The sequence below is a fragment of the Nicrophorus vespilloides genome, unplaced genomic scaffold (genome assembly GCF_001412225.1).
Source record: "Nicrophorus vespilloides isolate i.1.1-1 unplaced genomic scaffold, Nicve_v1.0, whole genome shotgun sequence".
Lineage (NCBI taxonomy): Eukaryota > Metazoa > Arthropoda > Insecta > Coleoptera > Silphidae > Nicrophorus > Nicrophorus vespilloides.
In genome coordinates, this window is record NW_017097582.1 from 97,629 (window position 1) to 120,587 (window position 22,959).

At 30.2% G+C, this 22,959-nt stretch overlaps 1 protein-coding gene across 1 annotated transcript in view; it reads right to left on the reverse strand.

The window, feature by feature from the left end:
• Positions 1-20,456, reverse strand: part of LOC108560451 (nuclear transcription factor Y subunit beta) — a 48,411-nt gene extending 27,955 nt beyond the window's left edge. The window contains exons 1-3 of the mRNA XM_017918006.1: positions 20,453-20,456; positions 19,958-20,176; positions 10,242-10,533 (exon numbers count right to left, since the gene is read on the reverse strand). Coding sequence (XP_017773495.1) covers positions 10,242-10,533; positions 19,958-20,176; positions 20,453-20,456 — 515 coding nt within the window. The remainder of the gene's footprint in view (positions 1-10,241; positions 10,534-19,957; positions 20,177-20,452) is intronic.
• Between the last annotated feature and the right edge of the window lie 2,503 nt (positions 20,457-22,959).

Genomic DNA, 22,959 nt, shown 5'->3' on the forward strand with positions numbered 1-22,959 from the left:
CAAAGATTTCCTTATATACAATGTAAGTTTTAAACCATCAAATTAACTCCGCATTAAAAGCATCGCTGAAAAACGAAATAGTTTCAGGATATAGATTTTGCTATACTATATAGGATTGAAAACCTTTAATGCATTAACCTTAATCATAGTCAACTATTAGTAGAATCTTTCTAAAAATAAAGTGATGAAATCTTTTATAATCAAACTAATAATATCACCTTATTGATAAGCACAGTCTTAAATCATCAAATGAATTTCACAGTATACGTGTCAAAACGCAGGTAAACAAAATCTTTTAAAAAATGTAACTTTTGCTATATGTACCTACTATGGCTAAATCAGAGCCAGATATAAAGAAAATATTCCCTAAATATTTTTCAACAATATCCACTTAACTGATCAATACTGATGAAAATAAATTTTAGATTACTTGTATCTTTTACAATCAAACTAATCAAATGAGATTGAGTAATTTAATTACTCAATCTCAATTTAGCAAAAACAAAATTAGAGCTCTATTGAAAAAGTAACAAAAAAATCAATCACTTTTATCATCCGATGAATTATGATTTAGTTAGATATATTTATAAAAATGATTAAAGATTGTAAACTGTGTAATATTATAAACAAAAGACTTTTGAAATGAGCAATAAAAAAGTAGTAGGCAATATCAATATAGACTTAAGTGTAAACTATAAATCTTCTCTATAACAGCTTAACAACCTAACGACTAAATCGTTTTAAAACACCGGATCTTTATTTAAGATTTGATTAGCATCACTTGCATTGTAAATTGCCATTACGTAAATTACTGTTGCGCTCTTTTTGACTATTATTAATGCCGATTTAATAAATTCACTTTGACAATTCAAATAAGATTTTGATTTAATTTTTTGCGGTTTGAAGTTCCTCAATTTGTTCGGTTTCAAACAATTCGCGGAATCGATTATCCGAACTATGGGACGAATTGTTTTATGAATATTTTAAGTAAGATATGTGGTTAAATTTTAAAAATCTATATAGAAATTTGCAGATCAATTTCAACGTTATGTAAATATTTTTAAAGCTAGCGATGCTGTAAACATCCAAATTTTATTTGCGTTTCATTCCATGCTCGACTTCATTGCAAAATCGAACGCAAGTGCAATTGATTCCATGTGAACGTCGTGCAAACATAATAAAATTCTTAAGGTCAGCATAGTAATATAGATGTATAGAGCGATTGGTTCTGCGAAATGTACAAAAAACAGAAATGTAATTGTACTTTATATTATTAAAGACAAAATTAAATGAATATTGTTTCTTTTATTCGAGATTTTGAATATAAATTTATTATTTTTACATGAAATTGTTCAGTTCATATATAGATAGGACTTGTTGAGTCTATTGAAAATTCTATAATGTTTCTTTTATCATTCTTATGTAATAAGTTAGATTTTTAGATATTCATCATTTCAAGAATAAATCTTTTGTAATATCTAAAACGTTTTTATCGATGATGCCTCAAATGCGGTACATATGGGCCCACGAGCTAATGGAATCCATAGAATGCAAAGAATAAGATGTATTTTAATTATAGTCTCTTGAAAACTAATACAAAAACGTATCCTAGAGACTCCAAAAATAATCAATTATCAATAATAAAAAACAAAATCCCAATTTGATTGAGTTCTCCAAATTTACGTTGGGCCCACGAATTCAATCGAATAATCTATTGCCATTGCTCGCATCCATCCACTTTTTGTTATGTCATTCATTTTAATTGTTTTTTTTTGTATAACTGAGAAATTATAATTGATTGAGGATTAATTAATACGTTAAACACGTAACATCGATAATGAAATGTTTTGTAACACACAAAACGTATAATTATTTGTTATAGCAATCGAATGAGGTACAAAATCAATCAAAAAGACCAAATCTGTATGAGTTCTCCAAATACAAATTTACCTGTGGCCCACAAATTCGGTCAAAGGATCCAATCCTATTGCTCGCACATGCGTGCATCCACTTCTAGTTACGCCAATTCTTTTATCACTTACAAATTATACTTTATTGACGATTAATTAATAAATATTAGGTAATACGTTTAACACGTAGCATCGATCCAAACTGAGATCATCAAGAAGTTCAATAGTTTTGTTTGTTGTAATCAGACAAACTTTTCCGGAGGCAAACAGTAATTACGTTAGACTAGTATTTGATTTTGTTCAATGCCTGTAGATAAAATCAAATTCTATATATACAACGAGGTCTTGCAGTGGATTACTTTGGCCTGAAAATGTTGCACGTCTGGAGATCGCGACACGTGCATGTGTCAACAGCTTCGAATTATATTTACTTATGATTTTCATTTCTCCGCTCGTGTTTATATTTAATTTATTCGCTCCGTCGAAAACGCCATTAAAGTTATTATATGCGTCAGACAGCAACGAACGAACATTGGATGCTGATTCGAGACGATAAGGCCTTTTCCTAATTACGCCATTCGCTATAGATTTTCCTCTCGAGCGAACTCGCGTCTCGCCCAGATACATCGATTCGATCTAGGAAATATAACGTGTGCATGTTTTCGAAATCCCAGAGAAAATCCGTGTCCGAAAATAGTTATTTCCTCCTTCGTGAATTATTTATAAGCAAGTGATCGAAATCCTCGATGGTCGCAAGTTTTAAATTCGGTTCTGGCAATCAATTAACTAACTGCCCGTTGCGGTGAGAATAATGGTATTGATTCGATTCGGGTTCAAATAGCCATCATAATGCTATGCGCAGTTGGCCGGTCATCAAACATTGCAACTCCAGACCTTTGGCCCTATCTATATTTAATTTGCAGTTAAAGGACCTTCCACGCTCCGCATCGACGCCAGGAATATCGATCCGCGAATAAACAGGATCACTCGCACCTCTGGAATCAATTGCTTCACCACTAACTACTGATTTCATCCGATCGTTTTTTTAGCATCGCGCAACTCAATAAATTCGCGGAATCGGTTATGACTCCAAGCAGAATCCAAGAAAGGACTTTTATCGTGTAGCATTCCTCGATTCCCGCCGCATAAACTCCGATATTTACAATATATGCAAATATCAACACAAATTACCATCATTATTTTAATTTTATTATATATATATATTTAGTTTTTTTTTTCGATATCCACGTGAAAAGTAGAATTTATTTGAGAGTCGCAATAAGTCGGGAATAAATTTAGAAGTTAAGAAAATATTATCGTAACCGTCGAAAATGGAACAGTGTATAATAATAATCCCTGCCTTGTATATAAACGCCGTTTACGCGGCCATCAAATTACATCAGGAGTTTCGTAACTCCGAGCATCATCTTTCCGGATTAGAAAACTTTCGGTGAGATTTCCTTCCTGTAAACGGAACGCAGCGGACGAATGCATTCCGATGAATCATTCCCTTTATTTTTCGGGTTGTTTTTAATGTATTTTTGTTACGGAGGAAAGGTCCTAACTCGGATCGTTTAACGTCAGATTTATGTGTGTTACGTTCCATTTTTTTTTGCATTTTGCTCTACTTTTATATTGCAAAGTGCAAACCACAAACAGCGTTGATGAATTAAATCCACAGTGACGTCCTCATAAAAAAGAAAACAAATTTTTAAAAAAGCATTACGTTTCGTATGAGTATTCTGCCAAATTTTAGTTTTTATTGTTTTATTGTAATAAAGCGTCAAATTTGAAAAAATATATTATTTTTATGTCGTATAATTTTATTCACAATATGTTCATCAATGTCAACATTGAGTAAATTTAAGATCGTGGTTGATATTAAATCGATAATCTTTCCCAGGAGATAGTTACCATTATGATGATTTGATTTTTTAATTTATTTGTTGATTGTCGTCTTGTAAGTAGTATATTGATGCTCTGCAATTCCACTATTTCCTTTGACTGTGATTCTGCTGCTGTCCTTAACACTGTCATTGTCCATCGACTTGGCTGGACCTTCAGCTGAAACCTCATTCACTTGACTTTGATGAACGATGGCCCTATTGTTGCAAGCACCGAGAGGGCTCACAAAGGGCATGGTTTGACCAGGATTCGAACCGTCGCCGGTTCGATCGTGGGTAGAGCGACTTAACCATTTGGCTATATATATACTTATTTGTTAATTACAAATCAAATTTCTATCTTTTTAGTATATAAATCTAATAATAACTAGAATGAATTAATCATCAATATTTAGTTTTTTTTTTACTAGATAATAATATTTTTTATTACAAATACATCGTTTATGATTATAGAAAAAAGAGGTCTTTAATCTGTTAATATGAGGATTCTTACTTTTTTTTCTCCATACAGTCCTTGATTAGTGCGGTTTCGATTATCCGCGAGATATTTTTGTAACCTTTAAAGTTGAGTAAGTTTTTAATAAGAGCATATTATTTCTCTATCTTTTAAAAATATGTAAATAATACTAATTTAGAATTTAGAACCGAGATTTAGTAATTGTCTTTTATAGTACCTACCTTAGTTAATAGGTTTTTATAATTTTTCAAATTTACTATAAAACTTTTAGAGGTATACATTTTATATAAGAAAACATCATATTTTGATATACAAATCAGTAATTTAGCCATGTTTTCCTATTTTCTTTTTTTATAAACACTTAGTTTATAAAATATTCTAATATTACAAGCTATTAGAAAACTGCAAAACATTTAATATATTTTATGATTATAAAAGAGTAAGACTTCTGTTGCTCTTATCTTGATAGAAAAATCTGCAATTTAAAGATGTGTTTAATTATTTCCATTGTAATGTGAACGTTAACAAAGTATTATAATTTTACAAATTTACCAGTAAATTATTAAACATTGTATATATTTTATGGTAATATAAATTTATCTGTTGCGCATATTTTGTAATGGAGATTGAGCAAATTTTCTAATATTTTTCTAAAAATTACTCAAAAATTATTAACTTTTCTTTTGATTTAAAAGGACATACAAAAATATAAATTAAATTAAGTCATGTCAATTAATGATTGAAATAATGTCATTTAAATCATTAAATATTCAACATAAAGACAAAACTTTGGTGTTTCAACTTTCCTTTAGCTAGATTTTTAATCTGTACCATTTTCACATTTTTTTATTTAGCGGAGATTTTCTGATTCTATTGAGACGAATAGTGGATGTCTTTATGTGATAGAGTATATAGTTTGTTTTTTTTTACTTTTATCATTTTATCAGTGAAGTTTGGTCATTGATCCAATGATAAATAATACCAAATATTGTTACGTATTATTTATTATATTTACTACTAAATTAAGATTAACATTTTTATAAATTGTTGAAAAGGTTACACTTGATACACTATGAATATTTTTTCATTTTACAAAATAAATAGAAAATTGCTAATTTTTTATATAGTCTTTATATAATTCTTTATATTAAATTTGGATTTTAATATAGTATATATGTAGAAACTAAAAAAATTGAAGATTTGGACAATTCTTGAATTAGTTTTATTTTTTTTTGGAAACATCTTATTTTTTATTATTTTCAATTTAACTGCAAATATGCCAAACTTTTTTTTAATATATATTAATTAGTACTACATAAACAATTGTATCATGTTACGAAAATCAATTGTTATATAATGTTAATTAATATAGAGAATAATCAATTCATATGTAAAAAGAAATTCAAAGAAAATGTGCATTTTCATTGCATTACGAATTAAATATTTAGTTAAAACCTCTTTTCATCATTTGCTTCCAAGAATCCATCGATTCAACGTAATATTTGTAAAAGTTGTTGTTCATTTAATCAAGGTTTCATCTATTTTAACTATAATTTCCCACAATCAACATTTACTTTACATATCCAATATACTTTAAAAAAAAACTTTCAAATCTGCTTAAGATTAAACTATAAATAATTCTGAAAATATAAAATAATTCTATAAACTTAGAAATAAAAGCCAACAATATGATTCACGGCTTATCCAATGAATCATGTTTATGGCAGAAAAATAGGTTATTTATTTCTTTTATTTTGTTACGTCATTTCGAATGGATTCGCAACTGTTATTTCATTCCGTCTTTTTTTCTCCTTCTTCTTCTACCGCGACGTGGCGCAACTGGAAATAAATTTAAAAAAAAAATGTGTTTCTGATTGGCGTTTCAGTTGCACAGATCCCCCAGATCCCGTATTTTTTTTATTGCTCTTGGGAATACGACACCAAAACAAAAGGTTTTTTTTTGCTTGAAATTTGAATAGCTTTTAATCTAAATAATTAAATTAATTGCAGCATTCTGATAAGATTTATTGCTTTCAAACTGAAATGAAGCAAATTGGTTTGGTTTAATTGCAGTTTTTTAATGAAGAAAGATTATAAACAACTGCATTTGTTATACTAATTAAATCTATAAGTCTTAGTCAGGTTTTTAGATATAAGCATGATAAAAAATCAAAGAATCAAAACATCAGATTTACAAATCCTTTCTACAAGTTGATAAGTACAATATAGTTAGAAGTTATGTAATAATATATTTATAAATTTTCAGCATAATTGTACAAGTACTTGTACAAAAATATATAATAAAATCTATTATACTAAGCACACTTCTGCACTAGTTACCGTTAACTTATGTTAGATGCTGACATTAAACATAACTTGTATTTAGTTTAAAAAAATAGCAAAAGTTATGAAAAAAATATATTTATACAGTGTCATCATATTTGTATAAAGTACTTGATAAGGTAGTGTACAATACTGAGGACACCTTTGGACTTTAATACACACTACTTGGCAAGTATAATGTAGTTAGAAGCTGACATCAAACATAATACAAATTTCTTTAAAATGAATTGTCAAAGTTATGCAAAATATATTTATATAGTTTCATCATATGTATACAAGTCCTTGCTTTGCAATGTGCAATAATAAAAAAAAAGTAATAAAATATATGATACTAAGCACACCCGAATGGTAATGTATTGAACATCCTTTATACGCGATACTTGATAAGTATAATGTAGGTAACCAACATTACATATAAACAAGTTTCCCTTAGAAAATAGCCAAAGTCATACAAAGATATATTCAAACAGTTTTATGGAACTTGTACATGTAGATATGTACTCGGTAAGTATAATGTAGATTGTAGCAAACATTAATCTTATTACAACTTTTCAAAGTTACACAAAAATATATTTATACCGTTTAATCAAACTGGTACAAGTACTTGTGCAATAATAAAATAGTTGCAACAAAACTACTTTGTTTTCAATACCAACATAATAGAACTTTCCACTTAAAAAAGTTACTTGGCATATGCAAAATATATCAAATTGCATAGTACTTCTACAAGTACTTAATAAGTAGTACGAGATATTTAAATAGTTGTAGTAATATTTGTGGTAAGAACCACAGTCTTTGTACGCGTTACTTGGCAAGTATAATGTAGTTAATAGCTAACATTAAACATATTATAACTTTCTATTTAAAAAAGTTAGGAAGTACAAACTCCGAATATCCGGGTCTCAATCTACGTTTCGTGGTTCGGATTAAATTTGTCAAGACCGTCTTAGTGTTTACTTATTTTATAAGCTAAACAATAAAATTAACTCCGCAAATCTGCCATTCAGTAAACAATTTTACAAGAAAGACAATGACAAATTACAGAATACCTTTTAAAATAATTAAAAATGTGTTATATCATAGATATTAATTTTTTTTAAAGCAAATAATAGCGATGTTTGAATTAACCGTGCTTTAACGTTAACGCCGTTTTATTATACTTGATAAATAGTAAGTACTGTGTCCACATTTTCTACGTATTACTTGTCAAGTATAATGTATGTAGTAGCCAACAATATAATAAAATTTCACTACTCGAATTGGAAATACTTTCATTGGTTTGTGCTTTCCTAATTCGGTATATCTAATTACTTACAGTCTGAAAGCTTTTTCGGGTTACTTTTCTTTAATGCTTTTTTCACTCAACAATGAAGCCGTGCGCGTTGTATAACTACACAATTGACTCGGACTATTAAATAATTCAACAACCTCTGTTCGATTCCAGGGGAATTCCCCTAATTCTTTACCAATCCATCGAACTTCTGAAAGTTTCATCACGAACTAATCTATTAAGCATCATCAAACGCAATCAATAATACAAGAGCCGTTTCGTACTCCCATCGCTTCAAAATATTAATTTTAATAAAGAGGTTTCATATAATATTTTTCCAAATAAATTGCAATTACACGAATACACTTAACGAATGGCTCGAGGGGGAGAAATCCGCATATAAATTACACCGCTAATGCTGGGTTTTTATAAAAGCAACTGAAATTTACGGCACTCTCGAGATCAAATATGTTTTTATTTCTCATTTTTGTTGAGCAAGTTCGCTCGTTAATCTTTAGAAATTATTATTGTTTTCTCTGCGCTGTTTGGAAAAGCGATAGAACTTCATTTCCTTCGAGATATACTGTGTATATTGTATCGTGAAAAGCAAACATAGTTCGTTATTTTTTTTTTGTATTCCGGGGTTATTGGAATTCCATTCGTTTTCGTTTTATTATTTGAAATTACCTGGATTTGCTGTGGTTCGTGTTATTTATTGACTCGCAGCGAAATTGCGATGAATTTTCCAGTCGAGGAAATAATGCGAATTTGTTTCTCGCTGGTGCCGAGAATAACAAACAAATATAAATAAACACCGACGGAAATGAAGTTCAGCTAAAAAATAAGCTTGAAAAATTGTAATTTCCCTCAGCAAATATGAATTGTACTTTGAGCTCGTATATTTTTATATTATTCGCAGCTTATAATATAAAAGCATTTTTTTAAGTTTGTAAATTATTAAAAAGTAATTTCATTATATTTTGTCTTATTAAAAATGTTTAATTAAATAGAATTTACATATAAAAAAATAATAATTAATTAACGTACAATTCCATGAAAATCTTATATTCTAATTTTGGTTTTAAAATGTTAAAAATTAATACTATTTCATTGAATAACTAGAGCAGTGATGGGCAAACTATGGCCCGCAGGCCAAATGTGACCCGCCGCAGATTTAAAAACTATATTATAGAAATTTCAATTTCAATGTTTGACAAAAATATTTTAAGGGCGTGTTTTGGCCCACTTCTAATACACACACTAGAGGTATCATCTAACAAGAATTCCTCGCATAGTGCGACATCGGTAAGACCGGATTCACTAAAGTCCTCGATTAGTTCCGTTTCAAATAATCCAATTACCCGAACTAAGCGAGATATTACTGTATTTTCCACTACAATTACATAATTAAGTGAATTCAAAATACATTTTAAAATTTGAGAAAACGAAATTATCCATTTAATAATAGGGGATTTGATTTTCTAAATGTCTAAATTTGAAAAATTAACTTTCTGGAAATTATTTATAAAAATTCGTCGTTTAATTAAAATTTGTAAATAAATAATATACTTATATTGATTTAAAATGTACAAAAGTATTAATTTTAATATTTTAATTAATATTTATTTCTATTTCAACGACAAATAATTTATAAAAGAAAATCGTTATACAATTATGATTCACAAATAAAATAAATAAAATTATGCAAAATTTCAAAAAATATTAACTGTAGTATATATTACAACCAAATTACTTAATTACAAAATTGTTAAAATAATTAATTATATAATTAGTGCAAAATTGAAAGCATATTAAAATTAAATAATTCAGGAACAAATTAAATTAGTCTCTTTAGTAAAAGTACATAATCGGTAAACGTATAATTATTTCAAAAAGTAGATATATTTACCGATTATGTACTGTAACCGTAATATATATATTCTTATTTTTACAAATTCAAATTGAAAATGTAAAATACTATTTGTTGTTGATTTATAGAAATTCTTTTCCAAGTGTTGGAATATTTTTATATATATTTTATAGAAGTACTCGTGGACAGGATGTAATGAAAATACAGTTTTCAAGTGCATTAGCAAAGCATAAAATTGCACGTCAAATAAACACAGGTTTTTTAATGGCAAATTGGTAATGTCAACTTCAAGGCAATTCGAGCTGTTTTCATTTATAATCAAGTTGATAATTAAAATAATACTGAAAATTGTGAGTCGCGGAATAAACAGCACGAACGGAGAGAGATAGAAAATGAGGAAATACTGTAAATTGCTTTCTTAAGTAGCTGCAAAGTGCTTGGCATCCGTTCAAATAATTGTCGATGCGGTTTCAATAGAAATCCTTACCGAACGTTCGCTAAAGTGTGCCGCCTGCTACGGAGGTATCTATTGTGGTACTTCTGAAGATCCCCGATGGTTCCTTGCTCGGCTTGCATCTTCCCAGCTCCACCCTGCGAGGAGCTTCCCTCGCTTGAAGTGCTCGTCACAGATCGAGTTCTGGGTTGCTGCTGCTGCTGTTGTTGTTGTTGCTGCTGTTGCTGTGGCGATTGTTGCTGCTGTTTCCTGCTGGCTTTTACTGACAAAGTCGGAGACGGCGACTGCACATTACGCCTCTGCTTCTTATAGCTGATCCTCGTACCTAAATTCCATACCACCACACGAATACCAAATCAGCCCTAACCCAAATATACACAAACACAATACACGTCTCGTAGAAAGGGAAAGTTCTCAGCATCATCAACAATGCACGCACATAAATCATTTCCTTGAAATAATTAACGTCCAAAATGAAACTCGCATTAAGCTAATTTCACGAATAGATTGAACGCGTAAGAGAAAATTCGGAAATGTTTACCTAACGCAAATATTTATCTAATACTTATATAAAAAGAAGGAGACGATGAGCAAAAAGGAGTGGGGAAATTCACAGCACATTTTCCGAGTCGAATGAGATTTCCGTATAGAAGCGGAAATTTAATGATTGCGAAAATAAATTAACCATTTCAATTTAATAATAAATTTGAGTCAACATTTGCTATTACAACATGTAATTATTTATTTATAACTAATTTGTACAGTAAATGAAGCGAGTGTAATTTTAATATATTAATTTCAGTTTTAATTATTTTTTCTTCCATAAAAACAGAACTAGAATTCACTTTGTTTACAATTTCATAAGCAAACATAGCATGGGATAAGAACTCAGACAAGAAAATATCCGTTTACATAATTCAAATATTTACAAAAATGTGTACTTCGCACTTTGCTTAGCCCAGATTATTGTTAATTGAATTTTAACCATATTTACCGTATATAATGGTTAGTTAGTTTGATTTATTCTTGAAAATTTCATTGAATTTTTGTAATTTTATGACTTGTTGTTATAGATCCATTTTTTCGTATAAACAAAGCTTACCGATCACCAATCTATGCTTAACTTCCTCATTTTTTAAACATAATAATAGATATTTCTTATGTTACATTAAATTTGAATTAAGAGCCCCAATACTATTTTTGGCCTAGTTTTCAAGTGTCAATAGCATCCACACTGTGCATGACAAAAGATACAAAAGTGTACCAACTCATTCACATATTATTGTATATCTATTGGTTGTTTTCAAAGAAACTATAATTTCTCATGTGTTTTAAAACTGAAAGTTATATATTATTTCTTATTTTTATATATTCATGTTTTTTTATAACCAGTTACATTTTGTTAGTGGCGTGACATGAAGTGAATGTGTCCGTGTGAGAGTAAATCTGAGCATTTATTTATTTAGAGAACTCAGAGAAATGTGAATTTGGGACCTCAGTTTTCATTTTTCTGTTTTTTAAAAGATACATAATTATATCAGATATACTAACTGATACAAATATTATTTATTGTTTATTTTGAAGGAATTTACATTATTATATAAAACTTAATGTACTCAAATAATGTATTTTTCTTGTTATTTCATTATTGCTTTTTTTTAAGGAATTTACATTTTTTATTTTATACATAATTTTATTTTTATAAATAAAATTTTAATTTGGGACCAAAAAATATATTTTTGATTTAGTTTCAAAATTAAAAACAAAATCTTAAATCGATACACCTCGGGTTTTTACACCATTGTGTCCGCATAAAGTGTAACATCTATTACACACTACAATTTATTCTATTTTTGCAAGTTGTTACTTCAATAAACATAAATCATTTTTATATCGCTATATTCATCATTGTCACTACTATAGTTTTTAAATCTCATATCACTCATATAGTGTGGAAGTACAAAACATATGAACTGTATCAAATATTATCGTGTGACCTATCTTAACTCCCGTATTTATTGATCAATCCTGGAAGCGCTTGACATAAGCTAGAGAAGATTGCGTCCGAAGGTTAAGACGATACGTAATAACTTACGAAACGAGCTCGATCTCCGTAATTTCCTGACGGAGATTGTTTAGGTTTTGGTGTACACTCATCGATACGTAATATGTACATTCGCAAATGAAAACTATTAATAACTGCGAGTGCTCGCAGAGCGTTTATTCATAAATACAGCATAATGGCTCATTGTTGCCTCGAACAATGACGGAAAAGTTAACGGCAGATAGGAATACCCGCTGGGGGAATTCATGTTGTCCCATTAATCGACGACGAAATTGCTGAAGCTTAGCTTGTCTTTCCTTTCAGCAATTATTCTTTGCACCATAGTTTATTTCTTCTTTCAGTTTAATCAAACAAATATACAGAGATAATCTGTATGTTTAAACTTTACATATTCATTTGATATGTATATAATTTCAACATACACCTCGACTTACGAGCAGATTTTACGACAAAAAAAATCCATAAGCAATTGGTTTAATTTGTTTATGTAATTTTCTGATATTTTACAGTTTAATGTTTTATACATTAATAAAAGGTATCTATTTTGTTAGGTACTTAAAACTAATTTTATTATAATTGTACAGATTCTAATTACGTTCGAAGTTATTGAAGGAAAAACCGGCCGTAAGTGACTGTATTAATTATTAAAATAAAGTGGATGAAAATGAATGTTTTAGTTTGATTCGGATGTTAAACCGAAGCAACTGGTAGGAGGATGTAGTGGAAGGGGGTGTAGTAAACGATGAGTGCTTAAGGGAGAATGCTTATGAACACCCCAAAGACCATTCGCCGAAGGCATGAAGTGTTCACTGGATGTCTTCGAAGACAGATGAAACTTTAATTAAATTCTTTATTTTTGTCGCTCAATTAAATTCCCGTCGGCACGAAACCAAATTAATGATCTCATATCCTCTATTCAGCATTCAAAACGTTCGCAATTCTACAGCAAAAGGAATACACATCTCCTCACCAAATCACCAAATAAACTTGATGCACAAAAAACAAACATAAACGTCTTCATAATTAATTTAAACGTTTCTAAATTAAATTTTAATCAAATTAATTAGATTTGAATATATAGTGAATATAGCAATACTTCGAATAGTAGGGATTCTAATTGAGTAAGATAAAAATAAATTCTATAACATTAGAGCACAAAATTTTATTTTTTATATATGCGAGGTATTGTTGTATTTGCTATAAGCCCAGCAAGATCAAATTTCTCCAATTAGAGGCTTATGTAATTCATAAGCTGTAGGTATGTAGAGTATTGTGTTAAAAACTTGTTTGAGCAAAGAGCCACTTTCCTGTTAAAATAGTCTAGAGAGCCGCACGTAGCACTATAATTTCTATTTTCAATATTGGAAAATTAATTTTCCACTGTAAGAGCTAGGTGCCTCAATTTATAGTCAAAAGAGCCGCATGCGGCTCTGAGATCCACATTTGTCCACCCCTGTACTAAATAAATATAAAAACTATTGTATCACATTTTGACACAAATGTCGCTTATAACGAGAATTCACTGTATATTAATGTCAACATTTTTTTTAAATCATATTATATTAACATTATATTTGTTATTTTTATTATTAATTTCTTCAATACAGAAATGACTACATTTGTTTTTCAATTACAAAAACAAAACAATCGCGATACTGAAAANGTGAAGCGAGTGTTGCTCGTTATTTGCTTTAATATTAAATACACATTTCGCTTTGTAAACACAGTTTAATTATAAAATTGCGCGCAAACGTCCAGCGTCAGATCGAACAAACATAGTTCTCTACGAAACAAAAAATAATTATGAATAATTGAACTATTTCGTAATGGAGAATGCTTATTAACAATTTTGTTAATTGTAACTCGCACATATAGTGACTGTTCGACATACGATATACGAATAAACATATTTTTGTAGATACAAATGTGCAAACAATTTTTAGATTTATGAATATTCACAGTTATGTCTTAAACAAACATAATTTTGTACAAAACTTATCTGAATAATTGAACTATTATGTAACGGCAAATGCTAATAAACAATCCTGATTACATGTAACTTCTCGCCTTACGAATATTCGCACTTATGACTCAAATGAACATAATTTTGTACAAAAACATATGTGAATAATTGAATAATTGAACTATTATGTAACGGCAAAGGCTAATAAACATTTCTTATCACATGTAACTTCTCGTCTTACGAATATTCGCACTTATGACTCAAATAAACATAATTTTTTACAAAACATATCTGAATAATTGAAGTATTATATAACGGCAAATGCTTATAAACAATTCTGTTCATACATAAAGTAACTTCTCAACTTATGACAATTCGCAATTACGACTCAAATAAACGTAATTTTGTAGCTTATAAACAATTCTAATCGCACATACAGTTACATCGAATAACATAATTTTGTATAACAAAATAGGAATAATTGTACTATTATGTATATTATCTTTGCTTTTAACAAATCTAATGATTGCATCATAAGTGAAATTTCACGATTTACGAATAGAAAAACATAATATTGTACAAAACAAATGTAGTAGAATTGAATTGTTATATTTATTATATATACATATAACAAATCTAATCGATTTATAAGAAAATAAAATAATTACTCGACTTACAATAAATTGCACTTGTAACTCGCATAAATAAAATAATAATTGTGAATAATTGAACTATTAATTCTGATTATCGTTGTATTACAACTTTCTACAAAGATGCTTATCAGTAATTACTTACTTATATTTAGTTAATAATTAAAAATCAGAATATATTTTGTTTATGTTTATTACATTTTCTTTACTTATTTTATTACCTATTGATAATTATCTTAATGTCATCTTTAATTTCATATGATTGCCATAAGATTCCGAAGAAAGCATATAAAAAAGTAGTAGTGGTACATCTAACCAAGGCCCGGTTTTATATTAGCACACTAGACACAGTTCTTTGGGGCCCACATAACTTTTGAGGGCCCGTGTGACTTTTCGGTGCTCACTAAAAATTGATAATTATAAATCAGAATATATTCTGTTTATTTATTACATTTATTTTAAAATTATTTTATTACCTATCAATAATTATCTTAGTGTCATCTTTAGTTTAATATGATTACCATAAGATTCCAAAGAAAGCAAATAAAAAAGTAGTAGTTGATGCATCTAACCCTGGCCGGATTTTACATTAGATATACTAGACACAGTGCTCTAGGGCCCACATGTCTATTGAAGGCCCGTGTGACTTTTGGGAGCTCAGTAAAAATTGTTGAACCAGAATTCATAAGTATATTGAAATCGAAATTAAATAGTGAATGAAAATGTTTAATTTTTTTACTGTTGCAATAAAGATTATTGCTCTCGATAATGCGGATCTGCATCTAATATTTGTCTCATATAAAGAAAAGTGTGGATTTAGTATAAATATCAAAATCATTGCATTGAGTATCCTAAGATTCTATTCATGCCATTCGCAAATGAAGATTGTTTGGTGCTTTTGTAGCAAGCGCATTGTATACAAAATGATTTGCACGGCGATAATTACCTTGTGCATCGTTCGGTGCGATGCTTCGAAACACTTGCACCGACAAAGGCGGATGTCGCATAGATTGAATAGACCGTCACCGTTTCTGGATCAAAGCTAATCCTTTGATGAGAGTGCTGAATGCGGACGGACGTGATGGATCCCAAAATTGCCGTGCACGTAATAATAATAATTATTGTTATTATTACGTTTGAAATGAAATTTCGCGAAACTTCAACTGAAAATAAACTCGCTCCGATGATTTCCGTCCGATGAAAGCGAAACGCGCGTGAATTGATGATCACGGTTGAAGGGGTCCCGGATATTAGATGATGTTAAATTTGGATTAGTTACTAAATTCGGATTAGTTACCTGGTCCATACACGAAAATAGCTTTCCGCTACGTAGGGGAGACGACGGACGAAACGCGTTTCCGCCGTTCACGCAACGCTTCTATTAACATCTCAACTGGTCTTAAAGTCGAAGCCATTGTCAGAACCGGAGATTTAAATAACACGCGTTTGCTTCGAGCGAATAAATCTCAATAATCTATGAAGTAAAAAAAAACTTCCAATAGGTTCTTCGTACAAAAAAAAAGTTACGGATTTATTAATATAAAAGAATTTAATAAATGATGCGTATCGATTTAAGATGTATTAAGTACAAAAACAAGTTGTATATTATGAAAACCAAAGTAAATACTTTACCTAGGGTCTCAAATTCATATTTGATGGGGCCCTCAAGTTAAAAAATTATCTGTGTCCTCCAAATTAAATTCTCTCTGAAACCCATTAGCTTTGATAGCATTACTTCTTGTTACGCCGAACACACACTATGAGTGATATAACACATAAATATCTGTCACTATTGGTTATCATGTGTTATAGTAGTTGGTAAACCTGATAGTCAAGTTTGTCTCGTATCAAGTATAATATAGATGTAGCATAAGATAATCAAACTGGATTGAAATGTTAATTATTCAAAGGTTAATAGTTCAAGGTTATCATTACATTGATGATACGTACTACAACTGACTTACAATGTAATATAATACGAAATTATTTAAATCGAATTTCAAGATTTTCCTTTTACCTCAGTTTTTCATTTGCTTGCCCATGTTCAACCCTTATTATTATGATACGTACGAATATTATAACACAATTCTAATATTTTTGCGACCCAGCCAATATTACGTTATGTAGGAGACGTTTTAGTATACATTTCGTTTTTACAATATTTTTTTATACATGACATACTTAATTTACAGCATCGGAATTCACAAATATCTAAATATAATGACATATTATTTAAGTTGGAAAATTCATATAGGTTTATATAATTTTATGCATTTATCGGAATGTTTCAAGATTTTTTTTTGCGAATGTTTTATTTGCAAAAAATATGCATTTATATGTAAATGCGAGGCGATTATACGCAATTGTAGTAATTAGGAAACTCCACGCGATTAATCAAATATTTATGAATATGGAAATTTCGAGTGGAACAATTAGAGTCGTGCATACATTTGAGACTAAGTTTTCTGTTTGAAGATGTTATTACTGCATTCGTGGATAAATCTATTAAGGTTCAGTATTTTCATCTTCGCAGAAGCGTTCAAACAAATGTTATCTCTGTGGAAATTCTGTGGAATTACAGCTCGTTTTAACCGGATGATTACTATTATTTACGCTCTCCTCGTTTATAGTTTGTACATTTAAAATAATGTTATGTTCTTTCAGTATGGAAATTTTCAAGTAATAAATATTTACTATTTGCATTACTTTTTTTGAAACTATTGCGTGTAAATGCTGATCGTAAAAAGACAAGAACTCTACAATTTATTGAAAAAAAATCAATGCAGTAAAAATTTAATATTTTTATAGCAAAACGTTGAAGTTTACGACTCCTTTTTATACTTATTTTTGATGTTATTGAGGATATTAAAAAAAATCATAGTTAAATCATTCCATACAATATGAATATTCACAGCACGTTTATTAATGTATGGGACAAAGGGCCCAACAAATTCATTTAATATAAATATATTTCTCTAAATTTCATTCTTTCATATTTGATAATCTGGACAACAAAATTTGCAATAAACTATTATTTTTTTACATATTTGTTGGCCATATGTATGACCATTTCTCGTAATTTTCGTATATAATTACATACATACACCCTGTATATGCAAAGTGAATTTGAATAATTTTAATGAGAGAAATACACGAATTGCAACTGCCTAATGTTCGCTTACGATATACATTATTCAACAGGTCAGTTGAAAATAATACAGCAAATCATAATTTCATATACAGTTATAATAATTCGTTAAAAACATGAATGACTAGTAAATACTCGTTATCCAACAAAATGTATAGTTCAGTAGTTTATTTTTATTTAAAATAACTAATTTTAATTGTAAGTACTAAATTATAAAGCATTACCTTTCATAATGCAGGTTTTTAACCGAGGAACTAAATAAAATAGATGAAATAAATTTGATTGTATAAAGAAAAAAATGTTTTGTAGAAAATTGTTCAATTAAAATTTAGATTGTTTGACATTTCCAAACCGGACAATAGTCAATTGAGACTGATCGAATCCGCACTATAAGAGGTATTTCTAAATTAGTATTTCTTTACGAAATTAATTTTAACTCTCTCATCTCATCTCTAAGAAACTAAATAAGTAAATATATTTATGTCATAATATAATTAAATTATATATTAATTTAAGTATTTTTTTTTGATTGCTCAAAGTTATATCGAAGATCTTATAATGGTGACGTATGTAAAGAAGTTATAGTAATAAAAACATTAACCATCCGTATGTTATGATATTCTTTAATTAAGAAACTCGTATAAAGGTTGGTTACTGGTAGAATTATTTAATACTGCATGGTCTATAACCCTATTCGTTATCATCGGATTATCGGGGAAATATACGTCTTGTCCCAAATAAAAATTTGTGTAGGGCCCCAAAATCTTAATATGTATTCTGTAATCACCGATATGAATTGATCCTCTTGGGCCCACGATACTCTTAACTACACTCTGACCTACTAAGAAAAGACTTGTCATCATTTTTTGTAACTAGTGCTTAGGGCTCTATAATTTTCTTTTGCTTCAAGTCAAGAACGGCATACAGCAAGTTGCTAGCAAATTCAAAGTTGCTTTGAATTTAAAATATTCACACAAAAAAATGAAGGGCCCTCACATTATAGCTTCATATGTCGTTATTATGATATAGTTTCTACTATTCAAATATATTACAGAATGATAATGTTAATATTACAATTTCTTTCTTAAAAATTAGATAACTCAAAATTTGTATTTTGTTTAATAATTGAACACGCAATTATTAATATTATTGATTACAAAATAATTAGAATCATTCATCTTTTCTATTTCATTTCAAAGTGCTTAAGTGATTAAATTTTAACATTTTTTTATTTGTGATGTAAAATTTCTTTTTTTTTAATTTAATTAATTAAATTTATTAATTCAATATAAATATCGAATGAAATACTGAAACAAAAATGACGGAGCAATTCTGTTTTATTATTGATCACAAAAGAATTACATTAATTCCTCAATATAATTTCACTTCGAATATGTATAAATTTTCATTTTCTTTACTGGTTATGTAATGGATTAGGAAAAAAAATATTGTTTGTAATACTGATGAAGGAAACCATACAGAAAAAAATAGAAGAACAATTCTTTAGATATCTTGTAATTGAGTTTAAGAATTATAGTAATGTCAATCTCATTTTTTATTAATTTTAAAAGCTGATTTTAATTTAATTAATTTGATTTGTGACTCAATTTTAACTGAATGAGTAATATAAGGTTTGTCAATTTGTGATGAGTAAGAGGCAATGTGTAATTAGTCGATTTTAGCGCCGGCGTTCGTAATAGTAACAATACCGCGAGATTTATGGACCCTTGGCTCGGATGTGCAGTAATTACAGTGTTGGGGATTTCCATGTGACGCCTTATCTATCGATACGGTCCTGATGAGCAGGTTTCTGGAAAGGGAGGGATATGATTGCAGGATTCGGTGTCTATGCTGTAGGACTTGTTGAATGCTTCGCGCCTAAGAACTTTCCCTTTCCTTATACGATCGGTCTGTCTGGCTAACCTAGAGGCTGAAGAGTGGTTGGTTCTTCGTGATCCTCCGGTGGATACTCGGCCTCCTCTTCGGCGATGTCCTGCAGGTGAGGCGAGTGCTGTCGGGCGCGCGGGGGACTTTCCGGGGCGGAGACGGGGGGCGAAGGAGGGGCAGCCTTGCCTTCGGCGGGGCCGCACCAAGGCAAACAACACTTCCACACCCCCACCAGCGTGATGTATTCGTTGCACCCTCAAGAAATAACCATCACCTGTTGCGATCCCAGAAAACACACTCTTCCAACCACTCTCGATCGTCCACCTACTACACTCTTCTAAATAATCTACACCACCGTTTGATCTTCCTGTTTTGTTATTGTTGTTTGTTCAATGATCGATTTAGAAGGGAAGAACTAGGTGTCGAGCATATCGATCAGATTGATTGCGTTCGCGGTGATAACGTTATGATGATGTTGTTGATGATGGGAAGGGACGACCGGACGCATCGCGCTACTCCGAACCGACTAACCCATCGACGAGAGAGGATCGCGCCTCAACTCGAGCGCGCGCTCACGTATTTCGGGAACAAAAATCCAATGCTTTCTCGGCACGACCGGCTGGGCCTATCAAGCGGCCATCCACAAATTGCGGCACAACAATGACCAAGGTCTCTCATATAATAACGGTCAATCAGCGTTTATTCATGTTATTCTCCAATCCCATTACGAATGTCACTCTTAATCTCTCTACACACTAAAGTCCCCAAACAACAAACAAATAAACAGAAACAAAAACACCGAAAGCTACCCCTAACTACGCACGGCAATTGACTCTTCCAGTTCCCAAACGCACTAACCACCAGTTAAATTTGTGGCTCTATGCTTCTCAATCCTATATGTATTCAATGTTTAGAAGGTTCTTTCGCGCGAAACGGATGCCAGCAGGATGCGAACGCGCGGCGTCCTGCACAGCTGGCGAGGTACTGAGCGTCGCCGAAGAGGGCGCAGGCAGGATTCCCCCGCCGCAGGACGTGGACGAGTCGCGCGCGCTTCCCCGAAAACCGCGACCTCCAGAACGGAGCTCACCTAAAGAAACGACAAAGGAAATAGGTTCGTCCCTTGCTCAAAAAGGGTCATAGGTTTTATTGTTTCCTTCAAGGAAATGTAGCGGATAATGATTATCTTTATGAACATCGGAAAAGTCCTCAATCTCGGACTGGCCTATGTGCTAAGAGGTTTCCCGATATCGTTTAAGCTTTAACCTTCGGACTAGGGTTACAATTAATACCTTACGTGACGGGAAGGAATACCAACGTCATCAACTTATTTTGATCCTCGTCGTTTATCTCAAAAGTAACAGAAATTCAACAGCATAAATATGTAAATTTAACAATTAACACACAAAGTTTAAGCAGAAATAAACAGATAATTGTTTGTATAAAAAATATAAAGTTTAAGTATGTAAATTATTAGGTAACTGTTTATTATTTTATTTTATACTCCAAGAACATAAAACTAAGAGCTTTCCCGAAACCATTTAAGCTATAACCTTCCTACTAATGTTAATATCAATCACCTAAGGAAGAAATAAAATCTTTATCAACTTAGTTTAATCATATAATGCCAAAAACTCACTAACCTCAATATTTTTGTTAAGACCCAAACTTTAAACAGTAGATATAATTGTTTCTATAATAAAAAGTAAAATTCAATAATTTATATAATATACATGTAAAGAAATATTTTTTTTCTATGTAAATTCCAGGAACATAAAACTAAAAACTAAGAACTAAGATTATAGTTAATACCTATCACGTAAGGTAATAATACCAAATATGTTTATAAAAACAATAATATTTAAATTAAGACTGATACTTTAAACGGTAGTGAAGAATGAAAAAAGTTCAATTCAGCAAATTATTCTTTTACCTGTTTATATGTTTCCCGAAACTAATTAAACTTTAACAATTAGACTACTATTACAATTATTACATAAGAAATGCCAACGTCGTCCTTGAGTACTTAACTTCTTAGTTTGTCTCATAAAAACAAGAAACTCAGCAGCGTGAATATGTAAATTAAGACACAAACTTTACGCAGCAATAAAAAGACAATTGTTTCTATAAAAAAAGTTGAATAAGGTAAATTCAGGTAAACTCAATGACCAATGTTTTTCATATCTTAAAGTAAGTAGTATAAAACATTTCAGAAGTTGTTATCTTGAAAATTTATGTTTTTTGATTCACTGCTTTATCTATTTTCTTATTTATAATTTTGTATAAAACCGCTGGAATTAAATTTGGCGCCATTCTTCTCAACCTTATACAAAGGTTGAGAGGTCTAAGACATTCTGTTAACTTCAATTAACTAAGGTTTTTCTTTTTACATTTCTATGTTTATTATGTTAAATGGCATAAGTTGATTAAATTTCTGTGTGTATACAAAATGTTTACAAAAAAAATCATTTTCTTCAGGACCCTCAAAGCTTTTGTGATATGATTATATTTTCACTCATGCATGTAACTCGTTCTTGGAATATTTGATGTGACATTGCTTGTACACAAGAGTTTCTTCATCGATTTAGTTCCACTCATAGCTACCTCCAAACAAACAGGATATATCGAAAGACATTTTATATTTGCAATATTCAACTATGCATGAGTGAATCCGGTTTCGGTAGTAAAAATAATGATATTTTCTTCGCTTCGTGCATCGCGAAAATAACATAAGACTATAAAAAGCTTACACATCCTATAGAATTTAAATCAATATCCTTTTATATAGTAAAATATTTATATTCCTACAAAAGATCCATACACGATTATAAAATATTATAATAGTGTGGCTTTGAATAACTGGATAATAGTCGAAAGAAATAATTTATTTTAAATTTAAATAAAATAAGTTGAACTATTGTTGAACTACTTATTTTTGTTTCGTATGTTTAATTTATAAAAGTTAATTGACCATTTTATTGATTTTGTGGGTCCCAGGAAAATATTTATTAGGAGGACTTAAGCTAATTTTAATGTGAGGG